This window comes from Pituophis catenifer, unplaced genomic scaffold (assembly GCF_029215685.1).
Source record: "Pituophis catenifer annectens isolate HBS135680 unplaced genomic scaffold, rPitCat1.0.hap2 SCAF_1, whole genome shotgun sequence".
Classification (NCBI taxonomy): Eukaryota; Metazoa; Chordata; class Lepidosauria; order Squamata; family Colubridae; genus Pituophis; species Pituophis catenifer.
Window position 1 is genome coordinate 248,969,700 of NW_027256881.1, and position 20,745 is coordinate 248,990,444.

Genomic DNA, 20,745 nt, shown 5'->3' on the forward strand with positions numbered 1-20,745 from the left:
ACAGGATGCTCAACCAGCAGCTGGGAGCCTCCTCGATGGTAATGCTGCGAGGCAGCCTTCAGGGGTGTCAGACTGAAAAGCCCTTCTCGCTGGAGTGCTAGATTGTCAGCACAACTTGCTAGTAAAGGAGCAGCTCGAAAACGCACATCTGTCACCAATCAGACTGAGTTTGAAAAGCTGGGAGCAACAGGAAGAGGGGCTTGTCAACTTGCAGACTTGGTCCCATTGGCTATCAAACAGAGTAACCCATGCCTGGCTGCTGATCCCACCGTTCAGGAGAATGTCCCTATTAGAGGTGTATTTCACACCATGTACATTTAAAACAATGATGGAATAAATATGAAAAGGCTTTTCAAAATGTAAATCAACCTTGAAAACACATTTATCTTTCATCAAATACTTATAGGAATTCTAGGTTATCTGCCCAGAGCTCCTTTCATTTACATGAAACTAGAGGTAAGGTTAAATTTACTAACTTGGAAAGCTCCCTGGGAATTCTTATACCAAGATAAACAAAGGAGTCAGATCATAATCTAAGCCTCCATTCCTTAGACTTTCCTAGATTGTTACCGTAATCCAATGGTATCAAGTAGGATTTCCTCCAGTTTAGAAAACAACCAAACAAGATTCTAAATTCATGTATTATGAAACATTGGGCAAGCTTAATTTGTATTCATAGATTATTCTACTTCCCGAGGTCTATAGTTACCTATGTGCCATTTCTGTAATTTGCTGGTCACCGGCCTTAGGACAGCCCCTGACCTCCTCTCCTTTCGCCGCAGATTGAAGACGTGGCTCTTTCATCAAATGGGCTGATCCGCAGGGGTGATTTTTAAATAATTTTAATCAATTTTAATTGGATTTTTAATGTTTATGTAATTTTTGTTCTTCTTTTGTAAGCCGCCCTGAGTCCTTCGGAGAAGGGCGGCATATAAATTACATAAATAAATAAATAAACAAACAAATAAATAAATAAATAAGTCACCATATAAAATGTTCCTCCTTTCTTTGTGCCATAATCAGTCCTCTCTCACACAATGCTTACAAGTCCACACCTAATAAGTATTCAATTCTCCTCCAGCACACCCGGCCTCTCTGAAGAGCAAAGCAAGGTTAGTTAATGGTGGGGAGGGAGAAACAGGCCCAAAGGATATCAAGTTTAGAATTTTCTAATTACTTACATGGTTAAGCAATCCAAAAGTTAAGCAGCTTTACATAAGACACAGTTCCCTTGATACCAATACTGTTGGTCTCCCCGTAGTTTCCTATTTTGATCAGAATTGTATGGTGGCATATAAACTGGACTTACCCTCACATTCCTTGGACTACCACTATGGGCTCAAATCCTAACAAACTCCAGTATATGAAGCTGATCTGATTCTGGGGAAGTCATGCAGACAAGGATTTATGAAACATGCTGATATTGTAATGAAAATTGTAATTGAAAACTCCAGTATGTTTTATTAAAACACAGAGGAAAGTAGTGTCTGGGCTGCATTCTATAGATAAACCACACCCTGTGATCAAAAAACCCTGAAAAGTGTTAGTGGGAGGTTCTATGATGGTAACATTTTTCAAATGTTTTGTTTTGTATCTGCCCTCAGAGCACTAAAACTGCTTGTGGAGCCAGGTCTCAGCTCAAATTAAGGCTACATTAGATTTTTATCACCCACACACAAATAACTCAAAGTAGCAAACATACCTAATTTTCCTGCCTCCTATTTTCCCCAGAACAGTCATCCTGTGAGATGAGTTCAGCTGAGCTGCTTTTATCTCTAAAGGAGGGGGGGGGGTTAAATTTACAGCCTCCTGGTTTCTAAGCCAGCACTGCACCAAACTGGCTCTGTAAGTCAATCATCTTTAGTGATTAAAACAGAATTTCTCAACTTTGTTTTGTGTATTATAAGTATGGGCATTTATATTATGTGGATATATTAAAGAGGTTTATGCAAATTATACTTGTTTTGTGTTAAACCATGGATGAAGATTGCAACTCTAACCAGGGATAAACAATGAATCAAACCTCCTTAAAATTAACTGTTACCAGCTCTATTTATAATTACTGGTGGCAGCAATAAATCTTCTGTTTTACATTATACAACTAATGATAACCATTCTCTATTATTAGAATTTGGCTGAGTACTGAATGAGAAGTTGTTTGTGCGTACAAATTACCTAACCAGGCATGGCTTTCTAAAAAAAAAAAAAAACTCATCTCCATGAAGGCATACGATAAACAGTTCTGTATCAGTTTTGTCTGCTGCTACATTTTATGTTCTTTAAGCAACCTGTTAAAGGTTCCTGTCAATACTATGTTAATTTTAAATCCACAATCTAATCGGAGTATTATTTTTTTTTCACTCAGAAACACAAGAACTAATCGGGGTATGTTTTACATTTGTAGTGCCCTGGAAGGCAGGCAGATATGGAGTATCTGAGAATACCTTAAATCAGTGGTTCTCAACCTTCCTAATGCTGCGACCCTTTAATACAGTTCCTCATGTTATGGTGACCCCCAACAATAAAATTATTCCTAAAACCATTGAAAATATGTGTTTTCCGATGGTCTTAGGCGACCCCTGTGAAAGGGTCATTCGACCCCCAAAGGGGTCCCGACCCACAGGTTGAGAACCACTGCCTTAAATAATGATGGGTAGTCTAACAGCTTTTCTAGTAGCTTCTTACCCCATATGGAATTCATTTTTGCATAAATACACAACACATTAAGCCCAGGTTTTCTGAAGATCACCCAATTTGCTTTGATTGAGATTTACATATCCATCTTAATAGGGCTTGAAGAGAGCTCAGCAACAAGTCATCAGATAGAAAGAGCTCTGGAGCCAGCTGATCATCCCCAAAAAGCTATAACTGGAATTTACTGCTAATATCTAATATATTCTTGCAGAGCCTCCCATAGACATAAACACAGGCTTCATGGGCGAGCAGCTCCCTATGAAATGAGTTTCTACTAGCAGTCAACTGTGCTGCATTCCAGCCTCTGTAAATAACTCTCTAGAGTTGCTTAGCATTATGTCAAATAAATGTGCAATCTATAAAACAGATTGTATAAATAAATTGCAGAGTTTGGAAGAACAAAGTTCTAATCCAAAAACTGTCAATGGAAAATTTTGACAAGGAGGGCAAGTGGCACAAACGACTATCGGTACTATGTTCTCACAGATAAATCAGAATGAAGTTCTGCTCATAAAGAAAGTCTTCCCTTTTAATTAAAAGAACAGGAACAAGTCATCTGACTAGTTGCTAAGTTTGTATGATAGTTTCCTTTTTAGGCCATAGGAGAACCTTTAGCAGATGCTCTCTTATTTCACTGATTTAAATAGATCTTGACCAGTAACAGCAACACTAAAGGCCCAATGTACAATATAAATGTAATGTCACGGATAATAGCTAAAGTCTTTACACACACACGCCCCCCAAAAAAGTGTAGAACCGGTGTTTTATCAACTCATTTGGCCCCAGGCTACAGTCCCCAATAACAACTCCAAACAACAGATACCAATCCTTTAATATGAATTGTTTCAGTTAAGTAGCCTAAAAGGGGCTTTGAAAATAATTTAAAAACAGATGAGTTATTTCTTTTAAATTCATACTTTTCTGAAAGTTAGATGAAATTAGTAGTGTCATGTTTGCAGAGAACCATGAAAGCAATCAGGAATGTTTCAAATGGAAGTAATGTAAATTCAACGTTTATTTTTATACAAACTTCTGACATTGCTTCAATCCTCATTTTGATAGTATGTTTGTTTTTTGTTTTTTTTTAATTTTGATTTATATGCCGCCCTTCTCCGGAGACTCAGGGCGGCTTACAATGTGCTCAGCAATAGCCTTCATCCTTTTGTATATTTTATACAAAGTCAGCTTATTGCCCCCACAACTGGGTCCTCAATTTACCTACCTTAGAAAGGATGGAAGGCTGAGTCAACATTGAGCCTTGGCGAGATTCGAACCTGCAGTAATTGCAGACAGCTGGTCTTAATAACCAGCTTAATAACAGGATGCCTTAGACCACTGTACTACCACTGTACTACCAAGGCTCAAGAAGTTTTTGCTACTTCTGTTTTTAGTTTCCTGAAGATAAGGCATCATCATCATATATGTGGCTATAAACCACTGTGAACAACTCCATTTAAGATAAAAATTCTTGAATAATTATGATAATCTGGGTAATCAAAGCCAATATTCATAAATAATAAAAATAGAATATTGGTAATATTAGTATATTTTGTTTATTTTATTTGTCAACCCAAAATTATAAATTTGAATAAAGTAAGTAAGAAAATCAAAATGTGACAGGGATGATAGGCATGCCAGTGCACTTACATATGCCCTTGCGGACCTTTTAATTATGGACCGAGATCCCCAGAAGTTAAGTTAGAATTAAAACTATGAAAGTTAATGGCTGAGACAACTGAATCATATTAAGATATTCCAGACTTTGATAACTGTGTTACAAAAATTGATTTTTTTTTACAATCGAGTTTAGAGCAGTTTACATTAAGTTTAAAGGGGTTATTTGCATGTTACATTACGATAAAAGCTAAAAAAAGGTCATTTACAGGTAAAGTTTTACTATGTACAATTTTGTATACAATACCTAGATCTGACCACAAGCGTCACAGTTCTAAAATATCCAAATCAAGAACTTCCAAGCCTTATGGACAGAAGAATGCAAGAGTTTTCTCATAAAGTACTTTTGAATTTGCTCGATTGTATTAATGTCCAATATGCAATAATTTTATCAGTGTAATATTTGATATTCTATAACGTACCACATACGTTATTCTATATACGTACCACAATTAGAATGGTTGAATCCAGGATTCCTTTTAGTTGGGTCTTGTTACTCCATTCTCTCCTCCCTTATACTAAAATTCTTCAACTTCTTCCCACTCAATAGAGCTGTTTGAGCTACTGATGTTTCCTTTCATATATGGATAGTACTATTATGAATAACACTTACACTTACAACAGCACTTTCAATTTACAGAATATAGTAAGTTCAACAGCACTTTCCTGCACATCAGAAATAGAGGGAATATTGTGTGGGTGTCTTTCACATGTACTCTCGCTGCTGATTCTTTCTTTGTTGTCCTTTTTATTCCCTCTTTGATACCTTTCACAGTTGAGGTCGAAAAGATCTAAGTAAATATATTTTTGTGCCTTCTTTGCTAATTGGAACCAATCATTTAATAGATTTTATGCTTCATTGGCCCATGAGAATGATGTCAATTATAAGTCTCCAATAGATTATTTAAAGGAGTGTCAAGGACACTCACCAAAAGTAAGCAATTGTTATTAATTTCCAAGTCAATAAACTTATATTTTAAAGCCAATCTTTTGTTACAAGGTTTTGAGCATACAAACCTTTCCCATAAATTTAAGTGAACAACATAATTCAACCATTTTTGTTTTGGAATTGCTTGAATCACAATTACATGAGTAGTTTATGTAGCAGGTACAAAGATAAATTAGACGTTTCACGTTTATATCATTTGAGGAGGCTGAGAAAACTCTTCTAGAATTTGACTCTCAATCCTTTTGAGAAGAAATGAGTTTTGGACTGCATTTTCAAACTGGCCGCAGATGGCAGACTGCCTCAGGTACAGTATATGCCACTATTTAATAACTCAGAAAATTGTTGCTCAATGCAATCCCAGCACACTTGATGTTGAAATGAGGAAAAAGCCAATCAAAATGGATAGGACTATGTAAAAAAATATTTCTGGTTTACAGTTTCATGTAGCAGGAGTCAGTCAGTGATTCATTTTTATAATTCTCAACTGACAAAAATGTAATTATACTCATTCATATTCAGTTCACAAGAGCGTGACTTGAGTTTTCAGGGGTTTTCTCAATCTTTTCTGATCTCACAAAGGAAAAATGGGGCAGTTTTGCAATGCCATGTTTACGTGAATGGGAAAGCTGGGGCTGTGAGTGAATCACGTTATTGTGACAATAAACATAATAATATCAAAACATTTTTTCACCATTAAAGGCCACATGGCCTAAGGGAAAAAACCCACTGTTTAGTGATAGACTTCAGCACTGATATCTGCCAAGATTTCTTTATCTGAAAGAGATTTTCTATTTGGATGTGCAAGAAAACATTAAGTAAATGGCTCAAACAGAAAATAATAGACCATTCTCACTGTCCCCTTCTCTCCAGTCCTTTCAAACAGAAGGGAAACGTTTGCACTGGGACATTGCAGCATTGACAAGTTTCTATATAAACCACAACTCTGAAAAACCAAGGTTCTAATTTGTTAGTGTTTCTGATTTTGCTTATGTTACTGATTTGTAAACAGCTTCATTCATACTACCATGGAGCACCACAAATATCCATCATGCAGAATCAGGTAGAAAGTGATTGCAAAAGGACTGTGGTCTTGTAGAATTCCTACCTGCACAATTCTTTTTGTAAGTAACATTAGGCCTTCTAGAGATACATCAACCATTCATTCATCAAGGGCAGCTCTACAAATATCTGAGAGAAGTTACTGAATTGCAGCCTGTCTGGATGCATCCCTTATTAATCTTGGGCTGGACTGAAAAAACAAGAGATATATATGCATACCTGTGATAACAAAGGACAACTTCTTGAGGCATTGACAACGTCATATGCTCCTAAAGTTTGGTGCAGCTACTTCACAGACTTTCCTAGTCAACAGTGGAGTGGATACAAATATACAGAGAAGACATTTCTGCCAAACTTATACTTCTGTCCTCCATGCTCACCCTTTTTGTAGGGCACTATTTACTGTATTCTGATACCCTTTATATTAAATTTATCAAATATATTTACAGGTTTCAGCATTAGCACAAGATAAGTAACATCCTTCCTTGTTATCATGTATTGTGTGCAACAGAAGCAGTTATGTGTCGGTTTTGTTTAAGATCAACTTGCCAGAGATCAAAAAGGGATTAGTCTTATAAACAAGCAATTTATTCTGTGCCATGTTTGTGCCAACAGCTTATCAAAATGAACCTGCTGGTCCACTATTAAATCCAAGAGTGCTATCACATCATCCTTTAAGGCTTTAGCATCTGACACAGCAGCTTTTTCCATCTCAGTGATTTACTGAATATTTGATAACATGTTAAAATGCTTCTCCGAAGGGTCTCATCCTACTTCCTTCCTAGTGATTAAAAATGAACAAAGTAAGCATACAAGATCTCAAGATCAGGGAATCTGGGAAACATTTCTGGAGAGATCTTGTTGGTTTAATTCTCCCACATCACTTACTCTGAATAAAAAGCTTTTGCACCGAGTAGCTTCGAAAATCTATTGAATGAAATGTGCAAACTGTTTCCTTAATTCCTCACAATCAAAAGTCCCAGCATGACATTCAGAAGAAAAAGCAGTTCATTGGCATCAATCTAATATTAATATTGTTTATTTAATATATAGGCCACTCAACTGCCAAATGATTCTGGATAAGCTTACAATCAGTAACCTTTCTACTTATCATAAAAATACAACTGACCAGAAGAGCATAATATTCAAAACAAACAAAAGGAATAAAAGGGGCTCCATAATCACCCTGCCTCAAGGCACAGGAGAACCACCAGGTCTTCAATCGTTTCCTAAACAGCAATAAGGATAAAAGCCACAAGAACCTCAGTAGAGAGATGATGATTCCAAAGGGCAGGAATGGCAATAAGACCTATACATTCTTTCCTATAATAACTGCAATAAGACCTATACATTCCTGTCTTCCATAGAATGCCAAAGCCCCTTTTGTTACAGCAATCAATGAAGCAATAACCTGGTTGTAAATGAATAAAACATTAGAGGGCTTTTTATTAGTCTCAAGAGATGTAAATAACTAAAAGGCATCTTTCACATAACTACAAAATCATTTTGCAGTCAGTGGGGGAGACAAAGTAAGATGATTCATGCCCCCTTGATAATTAGATAGTCTTTCTCTTTTCCACTAGCTCCAACAATACTTGTATTTTTTTCATCTTTACTCTGGTCATTTTTATTTCCTTACAACTAGGTAGGACAAAAGTAAATGATCATAACTGATCAAAGCCTATGCAAATATTCATGTTTCCAGGAATATTTCAAAGGAGACCAGCTCATAGTATTTATGCAACACAACTAGAAGACAGCAAGAAAGGAACACAGAAATTTTGTTTTACTTAAAGCAAGAGTTTGCTGTACAGAAAATTAAACACATCTTTGTCTTAATTTAATTTGGTAGTTTCCTGATTAATAAGATTCTGGGCGTCTTATCATTTTTAAAGTGAGAAACAATAAAAGAATACAGAGAATAGTCCATCAATTCATTCAATGTCTCTAAATCAATTCATCTGAAAATAATTTGTTTTATCAAAAAAAAGTTGAAATGTTATGATGAATTTAATTGTTCATATACAACAAAAGAAAACTGCAGAATAAAGTTAATCTTCTTTACATCAATTCATGTACCACTCATCTTGAGGTAATAAATTATTTTACTTTAAAATTTTATTTGATGCCCTGCATCAGTAAAGTGGAAATTAATAAAGATACTAAATATACGAGAAGAAGAAAAAAATAAAATCCAGAACTATTTTAACAGGTTAGAGAAATGACTGAAAATAAAAGAATGAAATTTAAGCAGAGACAGATTTAAGTGCTTTGCTTAGGAAACAGAAACCCAACGTGCAGGTAAAGGATAGGGTGTGGTCCAACAATTGGTAACCACATGGACCCAACCATGCAATCTTCTTGAAAACACTGTAATGCAGATTTGCCACTGCCTTCTTCCATGATGTTCTTTTTACATTCCAGCCTGGTTTACAGACCTGGTGGTCTATCAAAGTACTGATCTGGTCTCGCCCTGCATGTCTTACAAGCTACGATCAGCAAAGTGCTGCCATCTGCTGAGATCTTGGAATAATAGTTGATTAAAAATTGAATATGAGGCAGTAGTGTGATGAAGAAGAAAAAAAATATTTTGGAGTTCTGGGAACCACACTTTGGTTTGAAGAAACTGAAAAAAGATTCAAGGTCATTAGGGTTAATCAAAAAATTAGAACCAAATCCTAGAAAGAGACATTAAAGGAATTGTATATGTTTAGTTATGAGACAGAACAGACAGAATTACACTCTTTAAATATTTAAAAGAATGTCACACAGATGATGATCAAGAACTGCTCTTTCTTGTTCCAAAATGCAGGGCATGTAATAATGGATTAAAGTTACAGTAAACCAGCTTTGAACTGAAAGTTAAAGGAAAAAAGCCCTAACACTAATAGCGATTACTTTAATAATAATAATAATAATAATAATAATAATAATAATAATAATAATAATAATTTTATTTCTATACCGCCAATAATAATAATAATAATAATAATAATAATAATAATAATAATTTTATTTCTATACCGCCCTTCTCCCGAGGACTCAGGGCAGTGTACAGCCAATTTAAAAACACAGGACACAACAATGATTAAAAATTAAAATAATTAAATAAATTTGGCCGATTTAAAACCCCAAAAATTAAAATACCCCAATTTAAAATTATTATATTGATAGCCCTGCCTGGCGGAACAACAGGGTCTTCAGTGCGCAGCGAAACACCCGGAGGTCAGAGATCTTACATATTTCCGGGGGCAGTTCATTCCACAGGGCTGGGGCTCCCACAGAGAAGGCCTTCCCCCTGGGTGTCGCCAGCCGACATAACTTGGCTGATGGCACCCTGAGGAGACCCTCTCTGTGGGAACGGACTGGTCGGTGGGAGGCTATTGGTGGCAGAAGACGGTCTCGAAGGTACCTGGGTCCTATGCCATGGAGCGCTTTAAAGGTGGTAACCAACACCTTGAATCGCACCCGGAAGACCACTGGGAGCCAGTGCAGCTCGCGCAGGAGGGGTGTCACACGGGCACAACGAGTTGCGCCCTTAACCACCCGCGCGGCCGCATTCTGGACCAGTTGGAGCCTCTGGGTGCTCTTCAAGGGGAGCCCCATGTAGAGAGCATTACAATAGTCCAGCCGGGACATCAACAGTCAACTTGCTGGAGAGATGGTATGCTCCTCTTCACTGATACATTCAAGAAGTTGGACAACCATCTGTCTCTGGATGCTTTTAGATTTTTGTACTTAACAGGACTTGGACCTAAATAGCCCCTTCTACCTTTGTAATTCTATGATATAGATTTGCAATTACTATCACTTCAGCACAAATTTGGATTTGTAAATATTACTATACCAATTTTTGTGACTGTAATTTTTTACCAAGGAAAAGTGTGGGAGACCACGTTACAAAACATCTGCAACCCTATTTTAAGACCCATGATTATAGGCATCTGCAAGGCTGTTGCCATTTTGGCATGAATAGCTCAGAGACCTTTAGTTAACAACTTATATATAGTGGTTAAACTTCTACGAAATGTATACGTTCCCATAATCAGATACTGTGGACTAGCCAAGAAACCCCAACAACTTTGCCATCTCTCTAATTCTTCATGAAATTCAAGACTATCTAATTTCTTTGACAGTCTCTCATTATGGTATGCATAATTTCAATGCATACTATTTGGCAGTACAATAAACCTAGATGCCTTTTTTGCCTTCTCTTTAATCTTTTTTTAAAATAATGGAAGAATTTTGTTAAGACCTGTTTAATAACTGATGACACTACTCCAATACAGTAGCTGAAAATGCAAATGATCTGAAAATTACAATTGTACAGTCAAAGAGCAAAGTGGGCTAGAATTAACTGTAAAGAAAACCAAACGAAGGACAGCCATAGAATCCAGTGAAGATATTGATATAGTTAGATCAGGGGTGTCAAACTCGGTTTCATTGAGGGCCGCAACAGGACTGTTTGACCTTGCGGGGGTGGGGGGCATGGCCAGCTCGACATCACTCATGTAGCGAGGTAACCCAAGCGCTCTGCCAGCAAAAATGGTCTCCCGAGCTCTGTTTTAGTCAGCGACAGCCTCCTGCAACCCCCTGCCAGCGAAAATGGAGCTTTCACTGACAGAGGCACCTCGGGCCTGTCCTTCGCTGTTTCCAGGGCAGCCCCGTGGGCCAGATCTAAGCACCCTGTGGGCTGAATCCGACCCCCAGGACTTGAGTTTGACACCCCTGTAGTAGATAGTGTCTGCTTTTTAAGATTGATAATCAACAGTAAAAAAACTAGCAAAAATATTTTGCAGAATAGCACTTGGTGTAATAGTAACAAAAGCCTTGTGAAAAATATTCAAATTCTGCAAAGAATAAAATAATGCAGTTAATGGTACTCCCTGGGACACTCTACGGCCGTGATGGTGAACCTATGGCATGCATGTAACAGGTAGTACACGGCACCCTCTCTGTGGGCACATGAGCCCTCATCCCAGTTCAGCTCCGTCGCGAATGCGGGGGGGGGGGCGCACATGCATGCATGGGGGCAGGACGCATGTGCAGGGGCCACACACACATTGCATTTTGGGGGTTTGGGCGCGCACACTTTGGGCACTCGGTCTGGAAAAGGTTAGCCATCACTGCTCTAGGGTAGTGAAAGCTGGACCTTGAAGAAGAAGACTGGAATGATTCCATTTAGAATGACACTTCTGAAATTTGGTACTGGAGAAAATTCCTAACCTGTCCAGAAATAGACAATAAAACAAAACAAATGGCTCATAGAACAAACCAGTCCAATCAAGGCACAAATGACTGGACTCAAATGATTGCATTTTTGGACATATTTTAAAAAGAGTTAGATCCCTGGAAAAATCCATAACAGTAAACAGAAGAGGACAACAACCAACAACCAACCAACTCAATTATAATAGTGATGGATGCATGCCTGAAAGTCTTAAATAGCAAGGTTCGGAACAGATCATCATGAAGAAAATCTATGTTGTTAGTTGACACTGATTAGATGGCACATAATCAATCAGTGGACTAACTACAAGAATAGAGGGGATATTCATTTGCTGTGTCCTTCCAAATCAATGGTGTTAATTCTGATGTAGTACTATCCCTTTGCCTAGGGATAGGCAATTAAATTTAGGTCAGATCAAAATGGATGATTTCAAATTCCATCCATCCCCTTGTAATGATAACAACTAATTTTCACATCAGATATCTAGGCTTATGTTGTCAGTGACTATACCTACTCATACCTACAGGCAGGATAGATAAAAATCAATGATTTTTTTTAAAAAATCAAAAAAATCGGATTTTTTTATTTAAATTGGATTTTTTTTTATTTAAATCAGATTTTTTTGATTTTTATCAAATTTATTTTAATAAAAAACTTTTGGGGTAAAAATCTATCATAAGATAGTTTTCTATTTAAGATGCATAAATAATTTAGTTTATTCAGCATGAAATGGAGCTTAGTTATGTAGCATGAGGCTGTATATTCTGCAACACTGGGACTATCGATGAGTCAACAGTGGGTCAAAGGAGTAGCAGAGATGACAGTTGCTCTTTAAAAATTATGATTTAAATCGAGTTGATTTAAATCAAGCCTTTTTACTAGTGATTTAAATCATGATTTAAATTGTGATTTAAATCAACTCCATTTAAATCAAATCCACCCTGCCTACAGGCTTCTAAAAAGCCGTAACTTACAGTAACTATTGTATTATATATTCTATGTCTGAATGATTCTATCCTATGTCTCCAAAATAAATTTATTGGTAAAGTATTTTTTTGATAGTAGAAACTATGAATCAGTGGAACAGATTACAATGTTTTTTTTCCCTTTTTCACTGGTGATTTTCAAACAAAAGGCTGAATAGTCATGGAGACTGTAAATCCTGCAATCTGCAAGGGATTGTACTTGATGACCTTTGGTACCTGCCAATTCTATAACTCTTTAAGAGGAGAAAAGATATAAGCAGACACATTCAGTGCTGAACATTAGAACAGATAAGCATCACAAGATAAAGAGAAATGAAAATTAAACCAAAATCACCTAGAACTTCTTCTACTGATATAGCCAAGATAATCATGTTGGCCATGAGCATTTCTACATTAACATTTTAAGCATTATTCAGCTTTGCTAAGATGACACAATATTGTTCTTCACTAATATGGTGGAAGTAGATAGAAGACAGCTAGAAATAAATCCAACCAGGCATGGGTACGTATCCATGTCTGGCCTGACATTATGGTAACAAGTAAGGCGAATCATGCTTACTTAGGTGGCTTTGTCTAGGGTAATGAACTATCTGCAGGATAAAAAAAACAATTTTATGATTTGCTACCTTGCTGCTGTGTTTAGTTTGCACATTTTGCAAATTAAGTCATTAGAATTTGCTATAGCTTTGATTCCTTATGGACAGTCTCTAGTGATAACTGGAGCATCATTTCTCTAACAGGACTCCATCCTGAAGATTCCATCCCAGATCCAGTAGCACAGCAGCCCCCAACCTTTGGGGCACCAGGGACCAGTTCCATGGAGTTTTTCCACGGACCAGAGGGGGTGTGATTTCATGTGCTGCCTGCATGCTGCAGATGGGGCTTCGCTTGTTTGCACAGTCTGGTTTCTGGCATGCCGTGTCCCGGTGCCAGTCCATGAACCAGGGGTTGGGGACCCCTGCAGTAGCATTTGCCAACTATCAACCAGCGCCAACATTCCCTGTTGGGGGAAGGTTACTGAAATGATGGCAGTGGATCAACATTGCTGCCCTTTAAAGGAAACAGATTGAATGGACCTTTTTCAATTAGGTCCAAGGCCAGTTTTGAGATAGAGATGGCCTCAGTTACTCTCCTGGATGACCTGTGTTAGGACCTGGATAGGGGAATGTGTGCTTTTCCTAGTCTTGTTTGATATTTTGGTGACTTTTAATACCAGCAGGAAACTGAGACAAGGAAGTACTGCTTTTTTGTTTCAGCACCAATGTTATGGAACAGCCTCAATTTGGAATAGTCTCAATTTGGCTGGCCCTCTTTGTAGGTTTTCCTCAAGCCCCTATAGCCGTGATGGTGAACCTATGGCACGTGTGCCAGTAGTGGCATGCAGAGCCATCTCTCTGGGCACACCAGCTGTCGCCTGTTGCTCTTCTGGGTTCTGGCGCTTGGCCAGCTGCCCTTCGCATGCACATGCGAGAAACTGGAAGACCATGTGACCACACGCATGCACACACTGGAAACCGGAATTTCAGCTTCCCAGCGCACACATGAGCGCCGGGGAGCTGCTCTTCTGGTTTCCAGAGCTTCCCCCCCCCCGTGCACGTACTCCCATTTCAGCACTCGGTCCCGAAAAGGTTCACCAATACTGCCCTATAGTGTTGCTCTCCAAGCCTGAGTAAAGGTGATTTGTATTTGGGTAGTGTGCCTTCCCCTGATTTGAGCTGTTGTTGTCATCTTTTATTCTCTATTTTTGTAATGTTGTTTCATTTTTAATTTTTATGTAGGGTATGTTTTACATTGTATTTTTATATGAGTCACTGAAAGTCCTTTTTGATTGTGATGATATACAAGTGTTTAATAAATAATGCTGCTATAATTTGCTATTGCATAAAGGCTTGTTGAGAAACATTCCAAATATAATAGGCAGTGCCTTTATTAGGCTAACACAAAGGTCATTTAAACCATATGACTTTTTAAATAAGTACATACACACATACATATAAATATCCACTCCTCTCTCTCACAGAGGAACTCTAAGCATCTTTTTTTAAACAGATGGAGACAAAAATGGCTGATGTTGAAGTAGTGGAGACTGTATTTGGACATAGTCTGAAGAAGAAATGTGTGTGGGGGAAACCACAAACATTCAAGTTAAGTTATGTCAAGAGTGATGGTTTTAGGCTGCCTTGAAACTCTGTCTTCTGAGATGAAAAAAGAAAAACACTAATTACATTTTTAAAATAGTTATTCAGAACTACCTCCAGAAACCCACAAAACACCTCAGTAGACAGAAGCTGAAAGAAACTAAACTGTTTTTGTATTTTATATTATTTTAGATAGTGTTTTGGCCAAAATAAAGAAAACCAGAGGCAAAGGGAAGAACAAGTACAGAGGATATACCTATCAAGAACAGAAGCCTCAGATTCAAATAATAGAAGATTATTTATTTCCAAGGGAAAATCCTCCTCGAGCTATTAAATTCAGCTTTCTATCAGATCAAAGCCAAGAGTACCATGATAGTCATAAGAAATATTCCAAATGTTATATTAGGAATATCTTTATCAGGCCAACACAAAGTTTGCAATATAATAAACAATATCCAAATATGAAAAATAAATATTTTTTATTCTCTATGTGTGGTCACATTTAAAAATTAATAGCAAATCACCAACTACTAGAAACACAGGTTCTCAAAGGCAGGCTATGGAAGTCTATTCCACAATAGTAGAATTTTGTCTTTCTAGTTCTTGAACCTGTCAGTTACTGCTATTTTCTGTTTCCTTTGCTGAAGGTGCCATGCTTTTTAATTCTACTGAATTAACAGTGATTAAAGGTAGATCACAGAGTTGATTTAAATTCCCAGATGCCGTATTGTAATGCTACAACCCATCTGGCCCTGATGACATCAGACTTCCAACATGAATTTATGTGCAGTTCCGAAACTTTGCTCTTGCCCTTCTGAGTTATTCTATAGGAATCCAATCTAAGCATGTATTGTACTTTTGGTTGTTGTTGCCTTCAATTCAGAGTTGACTCCTGGTGACTGCCTGGACAAGAATTTTTGGCAAATGATTTGCCTGCTTTCTAGGGCTAAGAAAAACTTTCTGGCTCAAAGTCACCCAACTTGCTTTGTGCCGAAGCGAGACTTGAACTCTGTGTCGCCCAGTTTTTAATCTGATGCCTTAATTACTACCATGTTTCCCCGAAAATAAGACAGGGTCTTATTTTCTTTTGAACCCCGAAATAAGGACTTGGCCTTATTATCGGGGGTCTTATTATTTCAGGGGTGCAGGAGGCCCCAGGCGGCCTGCACACTCACAGCTGGGAGTCCGGTAGAGAGACATTCCCTTCGTGCACCGCCATCAAGCCCCTCCCCTCCCGTGGAGTGTATGTAGAACGCGAGCAGCCCGAAGGCACCAAGCACCAAATGCCTGTCCCCACCCCCACTCGCGCGCCTCCCAGGCCTTACCATGTCGATGTGGTCAAAGCCAGTGAGCACCAATTCCTTAGGGAGCTCGTAGCCAATGCCACCGGCGCCCGCCACCAGCACCCTTTTCTTAGGTATGATTCAATTTTACTCATTATGGCACTATACCAACAATAAGTGTTCTCCTTTTTTCCGTTTGAAACTTCATTAGTCTCAGCCATCCACTTAATATTTGGTTTTGTTCTATAAATCAAACAATGAACCGAATTCCTTTTAAAAATCTATTTAGTAGATGATTTCATAACATGGCATTATTTTGACAAAGGGTCATTGGCCAGGACATTTTCAACCCATCTGAGAAACTGATCTTCTTCAAAATAGCCTTGATAATTTCATAAAAGAAAAAATAGATTTAAGTACAAAGCAGCGACTATCCTCGAAAGTTCCTTCAGCTAAAAATCATCTAATAGCGTTCATGAGTTCATAAACCATCATTAAATTACTGATTATAGTTTTGGGAACTATGAAAGCTATCAGTCAACAGCATGTCGGATTTTAGACATTGTCCCTTCTCCTATAAGACCCACTGGTGGGCTTCTGCAGGAGGTTGCTGCTTTTATCAGAATGACAAAGGCAGCAGTACATTTGTTGTACAAGGGCCACCTGTTTTGTATGTGCATACAATGTCATTTCACAATGCACATGAAAAAAGGCAGGTCTTGTGTCGCAATGCCACCAGGCTGCTTTTGTCATTCTGTCCCTTTGTGGCTATGTGCTTCCAGTTGTTATAAGTGGAGGTGAGGCTTCAAACACATAAGTAAGAAAAAAGGTGCAATTGTTTTCAGATTTTGTCTTCTTCAGTCGATCAGCATTGCAAGATTATACCATATCACAACAAAGCTCAGAAATCTAAACCTCTGGTCCCGGTCACTGACCCAGATTGGATCCTGCATTACATCATATCATGTGGTACTTAGAGCTTATGCTGGGCCATCATAATTATAAGCAAAGAGCAAATGTTTTGGAGGACTCAAAACTGCCATTCACAAAAAGAGCAGCATCTTATAAATCATCAAGTATTTCCAAGGAAATAGACGAACAGAAAAACCCATCTGTAATTCATTTTTCTTTGTTAGCCTCTCCTGTAGAAGCATCTCAAGACATCAGAGGAAAGTATAACTTAAATTTAAATAGACCATCCATCATACCCTTGAGCCCCTCTCAGCCAGTATCACCACAAGTGACTGAAAGGAAGATCACCCACCAGATTGTTCATGTCATGCTCTACAGAAGAGCTCTGCTTGCCAAGAACAATTAGGTCTGACTAAATCTACCTTTCACTTCATTAGGAATTTTAATTGCTCAGTTGCTAGGTGAAAAACTAACTTCTCCTGACATGCCATCAGTCCTACTAATAAAACCTAAAATGTAGCAAAAATAGTAATGTTCTCAGACCATCCAAGTCTAGCCCAGGCTGTGTACAAAAATATTAGCTACATTGGCCCTCAGATCTAAAACACTTATTTCCTATTTTCCAAGGATTGCATTCCAAGACCCTCTGATTTATTTTCAAATATATTGTAGTGCGCAAGGAAGATTTATTTTTAATGTGCTGTGGCATTCAAATCACAGGAAAAACTATTTGCATTTTAAAATAACCTGTAAAATCACCTAATTTCATCAAAATGATCTAGAGGATACATTGCATGTATGCTGTTTTAATGCAAAAGTCATAAGCAAGCCTTAATGATTTCTTTCATATTATCTGCCATTGATAAAAGAAAACTAAAATTGTTAGGACACACTATAGAAGACAAAAGAAAGGCAAGCAACCATGCAATTATGTAAAAAAAAAAATACATTATGCCATGTTTGTTTTCACAAAAAACAACCACCCCAAAATGGGAAATTCTTATTGTTAACCCTTTTTTCCTGTAGGCCTTATGAATTCAAGCACTTTTGACTATATTACAAACTCTTAATTCTGTAAGGAAACTCATTGCTTCCATTATCAATATGCTATTTAACAACCCCCCCCCTTTTTTTTTTAAGTCAAAGTCGGACAGAGGTAGTAATTCTTATTAGGATGGGGTGCGCGCTTAGTTTTTTTTTTTTTTATCATGTATTTTAAAATTGTGGCCTTGTTTTATTCCAGAAAGTACTATAGGCCTGGTTTTAATGCCTTGAAAACCGAACACGTGTTGGCTGCAGCAAAGTGCAGGTCTGGCCTTTATTACGATGAGTGAGATTTTTTGTGAATCGCGCTTCTCCCCCCCCCCCCACCTCTCTCTCCGTGCTCCAATTCCCGGGCAGGTAACATTCACATCTCGGAAACAAACCTTTCCGATTCTTCCCCCTTCCTCCATTTTCGCTAACTAATGAGGAACAGCGTTAATATTTCCGTGGCTGGGAGAAACGGCTTTTTCACAAAAAAAAAAAAAAAAAAGCCCTAATCCTTATTGCGGTATTAAATATCGGTTTGAGGCCCTGGAGCTTAATTAAGGTTGCTATTGTTACTGTGTCCTACGCACTTCATTTCTCACGAAGCTCGACGTTTTCTTTCCCACCAGCTTCCTCTTTCCCCAAAAGCGAGACTGGGAACAAGCCTCGGCTTTGGGGTTGGTTGGGGTTTTTTTTGTTTTTTTTTAAACCCGCGAAGGAAGCCCATAGAAATGGAATCCTTTCTTGGCGCATCGCAAGACCCGCGCAGGCACCCAGCAGCTGTGCTCTTGCAAACAAAAAGGGTAAAGAAAAAAGGCGCCCTTTGCTGCTGCTGCTGCTGCTGCGGCCGATCCTTACCTCCTCGGCGCGCAGGCAGAGGCAGCCCAGGATCCCCCGCGTCCCAATTCCTGCCGGCGACCAAAACACCCGCTCCCTTCTGCTCCGCGGCGCCTCACCATAGTCCCAAATTCGTCGGCCAGCAGCATCTCCTCGTAGAGCCACTCATGGTCGGTTGGTCGGTCAACAGCGCCCGTTTTTCTCGGGCTGGCGACTTCCCAGTTTACCCGCTCCGGAGAGAGAAACCCTTGCTTCGGACTTCCCACTCCCACCCTGCAAATTGTCACTCACTTTCTCACCCACCCGCCACCACGCGCTGCTGCGCTGGACGGGCGGGGGAGGTAAACTGCAACTCAGCACGCGCAACAGCAGCCCGGGCTTTTTTTTTTTTCTTTCTTTCTCTCTCTCTCTCTTTTTTTTTTTTTTTTATCTTTTCTCGCAGTCTCCCGCCCGCCAAAGGCGAGGTCCGGAGCTCCTCGTCTGTCCTGGGAGCTCTACTTCAAGCAGCAACAGATTGGGAAGGGTGGGGAGCCCAGCGTTGTCAGTCGAAAAAAAAAAAAGCAGAGCAGCTGTTTCGAGGAGTCTCGGGAGCAGGAAATGCCACAAGACTTAAATCCAACCACGTCAGGAAGACCGCGCGCGCCCGTGTATGTGTGTGTGTTGTGTGTATGTTTGAGAGAAAGAGAGAGAGCGAGAGAGAGAGAGAGGTGGTAAATAAAATCCGGGAGGGATCATTATGTTCTGGAATGGATCTTTTTTTTTTTTTTTTTTTTTAAAGCCGAGGCGGCTTTAATCGCGTTAACTGTGAAAGAAGGCAGGACTTAGCCGAAAGGAATATAAACGTTAGTCATTCAGTGTCTAAAAGGAAGATAAACATGAATCAAGGGAAAAAATGCCTTTCCTCTGTTGGGAAAGCGGTTTCCTACAGCCGGTTGGTGGGGGGGGGGGGGAGTGGAAGGAGCTTTCGGCTGGGCTGCCTTTCCTCAGAGCCTCCCTCTGTTCTGCTTCCAGGGCTTGAAAGCCCGCAGAATAGAAAATAGCAGAATCGAGCAAATAAAGGACTTGCTACCCTCTACCGGACAAACAAGGTCGAAAAGCTGGTCCCGGTTAAGAATAACACATGAATGGAAAATGTATATAGAAACAGAAGATTCTGGCCAGGAACCACGCGGAAGTCTCTCTCGGCAACGCTGGCTTCGCAGCGTCTTTCGAGAGGCACCGAAAGCCCGTGCAGGCGAAATGCCCCACGCGTGTTAGTGAATTGTGGGCGAAGGAAGTGCCATTGGAAAGCCCCAAGAGTGCTTTATCAAGGGTATTTCTCCGATGATTTTTGGAATTCAGCCTCTTCCTAGGGAGCCTTCTAGACAGAATTCCGACAATTACCGGAGAAAAAAAATGCATTGTGCAGTGCAAATTTCTTTCTCGTGCTTATTTGGAAATATCAGCTTACAGTATAGCATTGCAAATGCAGGGTAAGCAGTAGGTAAGTTTGCAATTTCAAGATCGGTTATGATTTTTTTTTTTTCCTGTTCCATAATTGCATTTACAACTTCGCAGGGATTTTGGAATGCAGAGGTGGGCCTATGTGTTGCATGATGCTTTCAAGTTGCAACATCAGTTTCTTTGGTGGAGTCTTCTAGGAGAAGCTGTATGCTACTTATATAACTAAGCAAGAAAATCAAGGTGGTTAGCATTTTGAAATCTGAGGAGAATGGAATACAAAATCGGTTAGATTTTGTGCTCAAGTAAATTCATCTTGGGAAACTATGAAACTATGAACATGGTCCCCCAGTATTGCATGAAGCCCCAAATCCCCTCATGGGTCTCCCAACACTGAACAGTTATATGTGGCATATTTTTTTGTTGTTTTGAAGTAGGCAAATACTATTCTGCTTTAAAATAGGCTTAGGTATAAGACAAAAATCCTAACAACCACAAAAAAGCAGAAAATCCC

At 39.0% G+C, this 20,745-nt stretch overlaps 1 protein-coding gene across 5 annotated transcripts in view; it reads right to left on the minus strand.

The window, feature by feature from the left end:
• Positions 1-19,441, minus strand: part of OSBPL5 (oxysterol binding protein like 5) — a 126,331-nt gene extending 106,890 nt beyond the window's left edge. The window contains exon 1 of one of the 5 annotated variants that reach the window (XM_070933376.1): positions 19,083-19,441. Coding sequence is in view for 1 of the 5 variants with exons in the window: in XM_070933360.1 (XP_070789461.1) it covers positions 18,911-18,940 (30 nt within the window). In the remaining 4 variants the exon portion in view is untranslated. Of the gene's footprint in view, positions 1-18,812 lie in introns of all 5 variants that reach the window. The other 4 variants (XM_070933360.1, XM_070933369.1, XM_070933392.1 and 1 more) reach the window with 4 other exon arrangements.
• Positions 19,442-20,745: the final 1,304 nt, after the last annotated feature.